General features: G+C 32.1%; 2 protein-coding genes across 5 annotated transcripts; one reads left to right on the top strand and one right to left on the bottom strand.

The window, feature by feature from the left end:
- Nucleotides 1-384: 384 nt before the first annotated feature.
- LOC112903949 (plasminogen activator inhibitor 1 RNA-binding protein-like) lies at nucleotides 385-4,435 on the top strand. 2 transcript variants are annotated; one of them, XM_025977291.1, is made up of 7 exons: nucleotides 385-758; nucleotides 873-1,014; nucleotides 1,075-1,242; nucleotides 1,299-1,370; nucleotides 1,424-1,507; nucleotides 1,594-1,792; nucleotides 2,029-4,435. In XM_025977291.1, exons 1-7 carry the CDS (start codon nucleotides 515-517, stop codon nucleotides 2,335-2,337), a joined length of 1,218 nt encoding a protein of 405 aa, XP_025833076.1. In that variant the 5' UTR covers nucleotides 385-514; the 3' UTR covers nucleotides 2,338-4,435. The 2 variants fall into 2 exon arrangements, with proteins under 2 accessions (XP_025833076.1, XP_025833073.1); XM_025977288.1 differs by having other exon boundaries at nucleotides 386-758; nucleotides 1,588-1,792.
- A 477-nt stretch (nucleotides 4,436-4,912) lies between these two features.
- Nucleotides 4,913-12,327, bottom strand: LOC108735296 (round spermatid basic protein 1-like). Of its 3 annotated transcripts, XM_025977279.1 has the most exons (7): nucleotides 9,349-10,891; nucleotides 8,830-9,294; nucleotides 8,611-8,747; nucleotides 8,271-8,553; nucleotides 7,986-8,136; nucleotides 7,217-7,911; nucleotides 4,913-6,176 (listed from the first exon to the last, which is right to left on the bottom strand). In XM_025977279.1, exons 1-7 carry the CDS (start codon nucleotides 10,693-10,695, stop codon nucleotides 6,045-6,047), a joined length of 3,210 nt encoding a protein of 1,069 aa, XP_025833064.1. In that variant the 5' UTR covers nucleotides 10,696-10,891; the 3' UTR covers nucleotides 4,913-6,044. The 3 variants fall into 3 exon arrangements, with proteins under 3 accessions (XP_025833064.1, XP_025833071.1, XP_025833057.1); XM_025977286.1 differs by lacking the exons at nucleotides 8,271-8,553; nucleotides 8,611-8,747; nucleotides 8,830-9,294; nucleotides 9,349-10,891 and adding exons at nucleotides 11,049-11,331; nucleotides 11,389-11,525; nucleotides 11,608-12,072; nucleotides 12,127-12,327 and having other exon boundaries at nucleotides 4,913-7,911; XM_025977272.1 differs by having other exon boundaries at nucleotides 4,913-7,911.
- Nucleotides 12,328-12,540: the final 213 nt, after the last annotated feature.

Below are 12,540 nucleotides of genomic sequence, written 5' to 3'. Positions count from 1 at the left end.
CTGAAAAGCTTTGTAGAAAATGGACTAAAATGATTGATAAATATTATTCAAACGAATAATAAATCATAAATAAATTCAAAGTTTTACAGCTTGCCCTTGCCCTGTAAGGCATTCTAATGGAACAGCCGGTTTTTCTTACACATGCGCTTTACAACAACAATGTTGTCGAATGTATATCAACTTCCACAAAATTTAAAATTTCATTTAGATTATTATAAATTTATCTATCTTAATTCCCTTTATTTGCTTGTATATCATAATAAATTTTAAAAAAATAATCTCCATTGTCCCAAGCTATGAATTTTAAAGGAGTCGAAAAGTAAAAAAAATATTTTCAAATTGTTTTGTCAGATGCTTATATTTGGCAACAAGGCGTCACTTTGGTAAACCAACCGACTGATTGAGTAGTGCGGCCATATTGTCTTGAATGAGTGCGTGAAAACATTGGCGAAAGAGCCAAAACAAATCTTCCAACATCTCGTCGTTGTGAAGATTAATCGTTGCCACAACTATAATGGAGAATTCTTATGGAATTGGCACACGTAATAGATATGCTCTTTTTTTGGATGATGAATCAGATCCGCTAGAACTTCTTAAAGAGAAAGAACAGGAAAAAGAGCAAAAGAAGAAGAATAAGGCTTCTGAGAAGGAAAATAAAATAAAGACGGATGCCCCGACTAAAGTGAAAACGGTACAAGGTTCCAAGAAAACGAATAAAGAGACTCCGGCCCACAAGCCCCAAGATAGCAAGCGTGAGGGTAAGTAGGTAGCCATCATCCTAAATTGCACATGTGATAGTAGCATAATTGAATTCATGTAACCATCACATTCTGTCTGTATAAAGTGAAACGTTAAGCATCGCATCATTGTAGATACTAAGCCTAATCCACGCTCTAATATTGAAAGCAAACCAGAAAGAAACTTTAACAAGTTCAATAACGAAAATCGTGAGGAACGAAATAACCGGCGAAATCGTGAAGATAGACAATTTAATGGACCTGTAGATGGAAATCGGTAAGTTTTTGAAGCTTCTATTGTGCATCTCGTGCTTACAATACAGTGATATAAATATAGTGATAGAGATGATCGACCTCCAAGGAAAGATTTATCTGATAACTTTGAGGGACGTCCAAGGAACAGGAATGTTGGAAATAAAGATGGACCTCGCGGACCTAGGAATAATCGCAATTTTGAGCGACGAGGAAAGCGGGAATTTGATAGACAAAGTGGATCAGATAAAACGTAGGTTTTTGTATTTTTATACTGGTGTTTATAATGAAGTGTTATTGAATTTGTAGTGGCGTAAAACCGATTGAAAAACGAGACGGAGCTGGTGCACATAATTGGGGATCTCACAAGGATATTATAGAGTGAGTATGAGGTTTACCGACAATTGTTTATTGCTAATAAATTCATATTATAGAGAAGTTAACAAGGCTGAAGAAATTGATGCTTCCTGGGGCGATGTCGATAAAAACGATTCTGGATTATCAGCTGGAGAAAATAAGTAAGTAATCCATGAGGTTTGCCAAACTACTGAACGAAAACTTATACTTATTTTGAATTAAAATTTTTCAACTATGTTAGGGATAGTGGAGAACCTGAACCAGAAGCTGCTCCAGAAGTGGAAGAGCCAAAGGAACTCACTCTGGATGAATGGAAGGCTCAACGTGAGGCTCAACGCGCTGGTCGTACAAAACCTCAATATAACATACGTAAAGCCGGAGAAGGTGAAGACCCAACCCAATGGAAAAAGATGTATGAATTGAAGAAAAAGGAAGAAGAGACTGAGGTAAGATTATATTTACATTTCTCTCTTTTATTATACTACTTGAACAACTTTAATGATACCAGTTAACATTAACTTAAAAATGTTCCAGATAAATTGATTGAAATACCACTTTTATGTTAAAAGTAAAGGTATCTTTATATACCTGATTGTTTTTGAATTTCTGATGCACAATATTCTAAATTTACTGATTTTCTGAAATCTGTAGAGAATTTTAATGTTTTTTTTTTTTTTTGAAGGAATCCGAGGAAGAAGAATATGATCAAAATGAATACCCACAACGTGTTGGAAGGCAAAAACATATACTGGATATTGATATTCATTTCAACGATAGTAGACGTGGTGGAACTGGTGGACGTGGCAGAGGAGGAAGAGCTGGTCGTGGCGCAAGATCAAACAGAGACCGACAACAACCACAACAACGTTTCCGTGGAGGCCCAGGGGCTGGAGCTGGTGGTGTGGCTAACGAGGATCACGATGACTCTTCACAGCGTGCAGAAAGGGCACCAAAAGTCGATGATGAACGCGATTTTCCCTCTCTCAGCTAAGAAGTCAAAATTTTTGTTCATTTTTACCGTTTTGTTAACTCTTAACGTTTGCAATTGTTAATTATTTGGTACAAATTCCAATAATAACTAGCCAAAAACCTGTAGCTAAATTTCGAACATTGCAGCAGTTTTTCAATGACAGACTGCAAACGGTGATTGTTACTAGTCAGAACTGAGATTGTTATTCTTGTGTCAAAAACTTATGTCCTACTAGTAACACATTTGCTTTTATTTTTTATAGATTAATTTTCTACATCCGTTTGCTGTTATTGCAGTTCGGTAAATTTCACCATCAAATAAAAGCATAATTCTATCAACAATTTCTTCGTTTTATAAACGTGATTATATTTCTAATAAACGTTGGCGTAAGCTTTATGTTACAGCGCGAAAATGTAAATGAATATTCTATTTATCCCATTTTTCGTATTTTTATACGCCGCTCCGTAGAGCTAGTTTAGAATATCTTGGGCTTTGGCGTTGAGTTGTGCAGTGACAAAACTACCTATTTTTTTGAGTTTTAGTTTTCGATAAAAAAATATTGGCCGTGTGGTCATCATCGTTTACATGGCTAACGGTCCAGTCAATGTTTTTGAAGTGTACAATAGAATGTAAAAGGTCTGACCCTCGCGCAGTTTGCGGCCCAGGACATTTTAAAATAACTCTAATAATCAACGAGTGATGGTTGTTTCGTTTTTATTTTCCCATATACAGGTAGATAAAACAACTATTTTTTTTTTAATTAGTTCCCAGTTATAGTGCGAGAAGTGATTTTAATTTCAAAAATTTTAACTTCTAACCTTAGTGTAGCGTGATTAGTTTACACAATGTTTCCTTTTTTTTTATTAAGACTTGTCAAAAATGTATAAAAAATGTCTTAAATGATATTCGCATATAAATATCGATGAGAAAAAGACACTTATTAATTTTTAATTTCACGTTCGTTAACCAGTTTTTATTTTAAAAACGTACTACGATACATCTTATTAATTAGCAATTAATTTTGAGCATATTTGCTCAAATGTAAAAGCAGGTATTGGTGCTTATTAACATTTTTTTTTAACACATTTTCCTCTCTAGAATCACGTTGCCAAGTATATATAGTAATTTTTTCTGAAGGATGTTCAACATGTAGATTTGATCAGTTAGTTTTAAGTTCACGAAAACTTACTGAGATTATCCAGAGGGCGGGTACAGGTTTGAATTAAAAAAAAAAGAGTTAAAACATTTTTAATTTTTATAGTAAAGCTTGAACCACAATATGGTTTTTAAGAATTAGATTTAAGTTTTTAGGGTTGGGTTGTTCCTCTGATTTTGCTTGTAGTGATTGCGATTTAGTTTATAACAGTTCAAAAATGTAAATAACTGGGTTTCATGCTTTTAACTAATCTACTGTTTGTTTTAAAGTATTGCTGTATTAATAGGTTTTTAAAGAGGAATTCCCAATCGTTATTAAACTTGTATGTTAATTAGGAATTTAGTTTTCATTTGCTGATCACAGTATCTTTTGCCTTTTTTTTTAAATATTAATGTTCCTTAAACACCACACCTTTCTTGTACGTGTATTGGAATGTCAATATTTAAGTTTGGATTAAAAAGAATAACCTCTACCTCGTCGCTTTTTAAAATGACATTTATTTGTAATAATCTCTAAGGGCCACATTAATTCCTTATTTCTTGATTTCTGAGCTGCATAGTTTGTAAGACATCAGCTAGTACACTGTAAGAAAATTTTCTCAATTTATTGCGATACGAAAAGTAGCTATTTAATTAATTTCAGGATATAAGGAATGTTTCAAGTCTTTAGAGAACAGGAAAAAACAGATGAGTGTATGTTATACCTAGTAGCTCATAGCGCTAGTTTGGAGATTAATTCTAAACATCTTCAAAAAAATTGTTGTTATATTTTCTACTATTAATGACTGATATAGTAAGTACTTCATTTAAGTGTGATGTGATTGAATGTGCTGCATTGTTTTTCGTTTTTTATCTCATTGAATTAATTAAAAATATGTAATAAAATGACACAAGCAAGTAATAGTCAACTCTGCTTGCTCAACATTTGAAAAATGAATGTAAATAAAAGATTAAATATTTTGAATGGTGGATTTTTCACGATACAAACCAGTTTCTACTTGTTTTTTTTTGTTTTTAATAATTTTCAAATATTTTTTTATAAAATAATTCTAGTTAATAAATTAATGCTGTGTAACAGTGAAATTTTTACTTTGCAACTAATTATATTAGATCAATTTAATAGTGCGTGTAACATAAATTTGAATTGTGAACTAATGGAAAAATATCGAGGTTCAAATATCTGTAGAAGAAAGTGTTTTCGGTTTTAAAGATAAAATTACAATTAGGCATTTTAAGTTCTTTTTGTAATACTTTTCACTCATCATGACTTTTTCAATGTTACATACTATAGATTAAGTGTTGTTTCAAATAATATTCTATCTGCCAAATACTGTAAGTGTGGCTATTATTAATCGTATTTATATTTTGCTTTTATTTGTCCTAAAAACTGCTTGCCCACGCGATTGTTTTGTGTAATTTTGCTACGGGGCATTGCATTCCGCTAGCTATTGAAAATTTTGTTCTATCAAATAGGAATATATCTCATATGTGAGATAGCTACAAAATCTGCGACCATACTGGTTGTGAATACAATTGATTGACTGTATGTTCAAACAATGAATACATACAGAACAAATATAAAATGTAATTTTTCTTTTTGTTTGCTCTAGAATTACATATTGTCAAGTTGTTTTTACATACAGGTAACCAAATATAACTTTCAATGCATTTAAATGAATCATTTTTTTATTTACTTTTTTAAACTAATATGAACTTAATCTAATTAAATTAAAATATTTAATTAAATACGTATCTTTCCGTGATCAAATCACATTAGGCATATTGTAACATGACTTTTTAATATGCATAAAATATTTTAAGATGCAAAGGTTAGGTCGACAGGTTTATAATGAGCACGAAAATGAGATAATTGTTTTTTTTTCTACTGTTTTTATCAAAAGGCAAACTACTTGCAAATTTACTTATGTATTTTATGTATGCCACTTATTTAAAAACTTTTAGAAGTTTATAAAAACAAACAAAATAAATTATCTTTTATTGTTGAGAATTACGATGCAACATATAAACTGACTGGAATGTAAGATGGGTTGTAAAATAATAATTTTGCAAACCAATCAGTTTTGCTAATATTAGTGTCGTTAAGCAAAAAAATATGGGGTTAAGAAACTTCTGATGGTAATTTAAAATTATCTACTGTACTTTTAATTAATATGTGCTCACTTCTCATAGGCGATGATGGTATAACTTAATTATTTGAACAAAATAAATACCTCGTAATACGCCCAACCATTTCAGTATTCATCATTCAAATATAAAGTATATGTATGCATAAAAGCACTTATTAAAATATTTAATACTGAAATGGTTTTCACAAGTCAGGGAACCATATTTTTTTTTACTTATTTATGATAAAATAGCGTTTTAAAAAATGCAAACTTCTACCTTTCCTTAGAAGCAGGTTAATCCAGGAAATAATTTCTCTCAGTGTCGTCTTCAAAAATTAAAAGCTTGTTTCTTCGCCATCAATAAGAAACGAAGTTTCATATTAATGGAGGACGTTAAAAAGGGCACATCACAATAACCACAGCCCCCCACAAGGAGAATGTTGTAAGTTAGGATCCGGGTCCAGCAGGAATAGGAGTCAAAAATATAACGTAACAGGAAATGGAAAGGGCTTCCTTTGTAAACTTGGGGTCAAGGTCAACAAATGGATATGGGAATGTTACATTTTTTCGTTCCGAAATCTAGTAAAACGCAAACATTTTCCTGAATTAGCCAAGCACATTTAAATTTGAGAAAAATATTCACAATGAAAAAATCAATTTGGAGGGTGAACGCTTTTATATATATGTAGTTACCAATATTTTCTTTGTGAAAATAAAAACTTGTAAACTATAGAAAAACATTTTAAATAGCCTAAAGTAAATAAATTCTGACAGTGTAATACGAAAATATAGCTGTAATATAGTCTAATTTTCTAACAATCTTATATCTTTAGTTTTATACAATAACGTTACTATGTAAAAAACTGTACAGAATTACTTTTACACTATATACAGTGGTAAATTTAGATGATTTTTAACATAGGTGTGAAATACATTTGTAATAATCATCAAAATCAACTTTTTTTCTAATTGATGAGATCGAATATAAGTAGCGACAAATGAAAGCTAGACAACAAAAAAGTCGTTAATTCTTTAAATTATGAATTATACACATCAAAATCTGATAGAAGTTAAAAATATTACTGTGCACTTCTAATAAGAATAAAAAGAAAATAATTTTTTAAATACATTAGCTGTTAAAAAGCTACTAAAATAAAAATATACTCCATTTAAAACTTCTGTTTTCCGGAAATATGGCAAGACAAACTATTTAAAAGTTAAAATTTTATCAGTCCTTGTCAAAAATAAAAAAAAATCGATTATAATCCGTAATAAGAAAAACCGTAATAATTTTTGTCATTCATACTTGCGTTGACATCAATATTGAATGAATTTTTTATATACAAAACGTAGATAACGATACGTTTGAAAATAAATTAATAAACTATTTAAGAAAGTTAAAATGTTTAGCGATGAATATATACAGCTGATGAGTAATAATATATATATATGCATATAAAATGTACGAAGCACAGCCCCAACTATTTTAAGGGATCTTTGCGGTCCATGTCTTTTAGAATATCACCGAGAACGTCTGAAGACTGAGACAACCTAGGCCTTCTTATAATTTTTGCGGCCTTTTTTATTTTTTTTTCAGGTGAATTCTCTAAACTACTTACCGGTGTTATTAGGCATGTTCCTGATGTGGGCAATGATGATACTGGTTCGTTGAAAACGCAGCTTTTAGTAGTTGGTGAATAGTTTTTCTCCATCGGCGAAGACTCGGGCTTTGTGAATGATTCAGGATTGACTTTTTTCTCTTGTACACTATTTTTATATTGATCGTTATATTTATGGTGTTTCTTATCGTAATCACGATCGCGATGATGGTGCTTGCTAGAACTATTGCTGGAAGAGCTCTTCTCCCTGTCTCTGTGGCCACTATCCCTCTTATGCTCTCTGTGTTTATCTTTGTGTCGATGATGTGTACTTTTGTCGTGTTTTTTATCCTTATGTTCCCTATTATGATCATGTCTATGTTTGTTAATTCTATCATCCTTGGACCTGTCAGAAGATCGATGTTTATACTCCGATTTTGTTTTACTTTCGCAATTTTCTTTCTCTCTATGATCTGTTGGCCTTCCCTCACTGCTTTTCTTTTTCAGCTCATCCTTTTCTTCGTTTTTAATTATATGTACTTTTCCGTTATCGTTTAATTTCAGTTTTGTGTCTGAAGTAGGTTTCGAGAAGATTTTATGATTTTGTTTCTCAATTTTAACTTTAATTTTTGCGTCCTTTTCCTGTGTTTGGTCTTCCATTATGTCTACTGGTTGTTCAGGTATATCATAATACTGTTGTAGACGAACATGCCAAGCTACAAAAAATTTTTATTTGAAACAAATTCAATTATTGTTGAAGTCAATGTAGGAATATATGATATAAACTCACCAATACTGGTAACAGCAGTAACCGTACGAAATTGATGTATTATATTACGAGGCAAAAAATAAATATCGTTATCATGTAAAGCTATTCGGGCATATTTGATACCATCCCTTCGGAGTTGGTTTAGTTTGGCATCTTCAATCCATGTTACACACTATTTAAACAAAATAATTTAATTAAAATCTAATCTTAAGCAAGGTAATGTTAAAACATTTTATACAATTTTAAATATTCGAGTAAAAAGAGAAGTAGTAGTAACTAACTGGACAAGAAACATGAATTATTTACTTGAGAAATCGGAGGCTCGTGTAAATCTAGTTGCAACTTTTCAGACAGTACATCAAAATCTTTAGCATCGAAAGCTACGACGTCTTTTGTAATTCGATTGATGTTTCCATCTTTCCTTCCACCATGTATTGCCTTCAGTACTCCAACAGCAGCGGTAGTTTTGCGGTCCAAACCATGGCCTACATGGTCCGCATGAGCTTTCGTTCGGTCCTCAAACAAATGCTCGCGAGCCTCTGAAAGACGTGGCAGATACTGTAAGTTCCTCAACTCGTTGATGCCAGTGCTAAAATTTGTTACGTCAGTAATTCAATTAAATATGATAGAAATTAACAATGCATACCGTTTTCTTTTGATTGGAGTTCTTGAGTTCTCAACTGTCGGAACCATTTGTTCACCTGGACGACACCATAAAATGGGCCCGTCGTTTGATTCATGACGATTCATATGTACAACAGAAAGAGGTCCCCAAGGCATTGTCTGTTAAAGAAATTTTATGTATTACTTATGAAAATATAATAGAATAAAAATAACTACTAATGAAGAGTCATTAGAAAAATACCATTTGAAGGAAAATATTTTCTTCCAGCTTATCCAAAAGTTCTGGAAAATATCCACCTACTTCCTCATGGGCAATGCCTACTAAACTTATTTGATGAAGGGGTCCATACCGTACAGTCCCACTATCATAATGTTTAATGACGTTTTCATTATAGGAAGCCAGAGTTGTAGTTTCGATGTCATTTGGTCTATTAAGTACCCCATTTTTAACAGTTAAATGTGGGTATTTTTGGGCCATATGCTCCAACAAATCGGGTAAATAAGAAGCAGACCCATGAACGATTGCCATTACAAAATTAGCCCAACCTCCTTCTTCAGAGAATGCCAGTTTAAAAAATTCAGAAGCCAATTCTTTCATCTCGTGGGTTCTTAGGTGCCTTATCTCATCTTGATAGGCATGTAAAATTAAAGCTCCACCATTACAATGTGTTTCTATATGAAAGAAACGTCGATATTTCAATTTCAACTACAAAATAAAAAAGTTAAAGTAAAAAATTTGCATGTTAAATTAAACTCTTACATCAGAAGGGGGATAAGTATAATTTCCATCAATCATAAGATAAGGCCTAGGATCCAAAAGTTTAATGTAGTGTTTAGAATTATCCCTAGAAACTCTAGCCTGTATACCAATAGAACATTTCAGTGACCTTTTTGATGATTTACCTTTGGGATCTGATTCTGATTTTCTTTTTTCTTTAGTCGAATAGCTCTTTTCTTTATCCTCTTTTCTGTCATGTTTATGTTCTTTAATATTATTTTTAGGCACTTCCGGCTTCTTAGTTTTTCTTCCTTGTTTAATATCAACTTTAGATATTTTTTTAAATGGCGCAGAACCTTGACATTCTGCTGATCGAGCTCTTTTTATCCCTTTTCCTTTCCTTTGTTTTTCCTGAATATCAGGAAGAGCAGATTCAACAGAACGTGTTCTTTGTGCTCTTTTAGGAAATTCCTTCTCATTATTAATTGCTATAGAATCACAACTGGAAGAGAAACCCATTTGCGCAATTTTTACATTGGTTTGCTCTTCAATTGCAGTTAACAATTCAACACCTTTTTTTCCTTTCAGCTTTTTCAAATCAAGAGATTCTACTAAAGCAGAAGATTCATTTATTCCAGATAAATTACATTCAATAGTTGCCGAGCCTTCAATAGCTTCATAAGGCTCCAACATGTTATCTTCATTCTCAGGTCCTTCTGTTTCAAATGTAGTTACAGTGTCTGCAAAAGAAACATGTGAACCTTTTCTAAATGATCTTTTATGTTCTATTTCATTTTCCTTATTTTCATGGTTGACATTTTCTAAAACAGCATTTTCATTCACGGGCCCTGGCAGTTCTATACGTTCCTCTGTTTCAGTTTTACAGTTATGATTAAACTTTTGTATTTCATCAAATACAGATTCTTCTGTCTCTTGCTTAAATTTATCTTGCGATGTTGATTCAATCCCATTGCTTTCTGAATTTAAAATGTTCTTAAAATGCTTTGTATCATGTGAATTAAAATCACTACAATATTCTTCATTAGCATTTAACACACAATCACCTGAATCACTTTGCACAATACAATTATTTTGATCAGATATCACTGTCCTTTGAACTTCATAGTTATCATTAGGCACAAGGTTCGAGCATTTATGTGAATTTAAAAAATTGGAACCGATATCTTCATGATGATCTGGAATTGCACATGACAAATACTTATTACAATTATTTTCTTCACTTATAATATTGCTTTTAAAATCAATGTGATTAAATAGTGTACTTGAAATACTGAGGTTCTGATTATTTGGTTTTGTACTATTTACAATTTCCTTTTCTTCTTCCACATCTTCAGACTTTTGACTACTTCTGTCTTCATCATTCCACATATCATCTGAATTTGGTGAATCACTTAAAACTTCTCTTCTAATAAATATTGGACTTCGGTATATACCATCACTAGTCCGGTTTGATAATATATCAATTGGTGAAGATGTCCTTAAAATCTCTTGTGAAGGATCTTGTCTAAGTGTAGACCTTTGTATAAATGTCTCTGCCAATCTGGGAGAACAAGGAGATACAAGTAAGTCTGAAAACAATAAATAAAATTTTTTAAACAAAATAATTTAATTAAAATCTAATCTTAAGCAAGGTAATGTTAAAACATTTTATACAATTTTAAATATTCGAGTAAAAAGAGAAGTAGTAGTAACTAACTGGACAAGAAACATGAATTATTTACTTGAGAAATCGGAGGCTCGTGTAAATCTAGTTGCAACTTTTCAGACAGTACATCAAAATCTTTAGCATCGAAAGCTACGACGTCTTTTGTAATTCGATTGATGTTTCCATCTTTCCTTCCACCATGTATTGCCTTCAGTACTCCAACAGCAGCGGTAGTTTTGCGGTCCAAACCATGGCCTACATGGTCCGCATGAGCTTTCGTTCGGTCCTCAAACAAATGCTCGCGAGCCTCTGAAAGACGTGGCAGATACTGTAAGTTCCTCAACTCGTTGATGCCAGTGCTAAAATTTGTTACGTCAGTAATTCAATTAAATATGATAGAAATTAACAATGCATACCGTTTTCTTTTGATTGGAGTTCTTGAGTTCTCAACTGTCGGAACCATTTGTTCACCTGGACGACACCATAAAATGGGCCCGTCGTTTGATTCATGACGATTCATATGTACAACAGAAAGAGGTCCCCAAGGCATTGTCTGTTAAAGAAATTTTATGTATTACTTATGAAAATATAATAGAATAAAAATAACTACTAATGAAGAGTCATTAGAAAAATACCATTTGAAGGAAAATATTTTCTTCCAGCTTATCCAAAAGTTCTGGAAAATATCCACCTACTTCCTCATGGGCAATGCCTACTAAACTTATTTGATGAAGGGGTCCATACCGTACAGTCCCACTATCATAATGTTTAATGACGTTTTCATTATAGGAAGCCAGAGTTGTAGTTTCGATGTCATTTGGTCTATTAAGTACCCCATTTTTAACAGTTAAATGTGGGTATTTTTGGGCCATATGCTCCAACAAATCGGGTAAATAAGAAGCAGACCCATGAACGATTGCCATTACAAAATTAGCCCAACCTCCTTCTTCAGAGAATGCCAGTTTAAAAAATTCAGAAGCCAATTCTTTCATCTCGTGGGTTCTTAGGTGCCTTATCTCATCTTGATAGGCATGTAAAATTAAAGCTCCACCATTACAATGTGTTTCTATATGAAAGAAACGTCGATATTTCAATTTCAACTACAAAATAAAAAAGTTAAAGTAAAAAATTTGCATGTTAAATTAAACTCTTACATCAGAAGGGGGATAAGTATAATTTCCATCAATCATAAGATAAGGCCTAGGATCCAAAAGTTTAATGTAGTGTTTAGAATTATCCCTAGAAACTCTAGCCTGTATACCAATAGAACATTTCAGTGACCTTTTTGATGATTTACCTTTGGGATCTGATTCTGATTTTCTTTTTTCTTTAGTCGAATAGCTCTTTTCTTTATCCTCTTTTCTGNAAAGGTAATAACAAATAATTAAAAGTATTCATGACAAAAAAGTCGTGACTACTTAGGACACATTTTGAGGAAGAATATTGTCATAGGTGCCTTAACTATGTAGTCGCAATTAAAATCTTATTTAATGTTAATTCAAAATTATTAATACATTTAAATTAAGAAACACAATTTTTATAGGATGACGTGTTGCTCCATCTGTTCT

This window comes from Agrilus planipennis, unplaced genomic scaffold (genome assembly GCF_000699045.2).
Source record: "Agrilus planipennis isolate EAB-ADULT unplaced genomic scaffold, Apla_2.0 scaffold15, whole genome shotgun sequence".
Classification (NCBI taxonomy): Eukaryota; Metazoa; Arthropoda; class Insecta; order Coleoptera; family Buprestidae; genus Agrilus; species Agrilus planipennis.
This window is presented reverse-complemented; position numbering and strand designations above follow the sequence as displayed.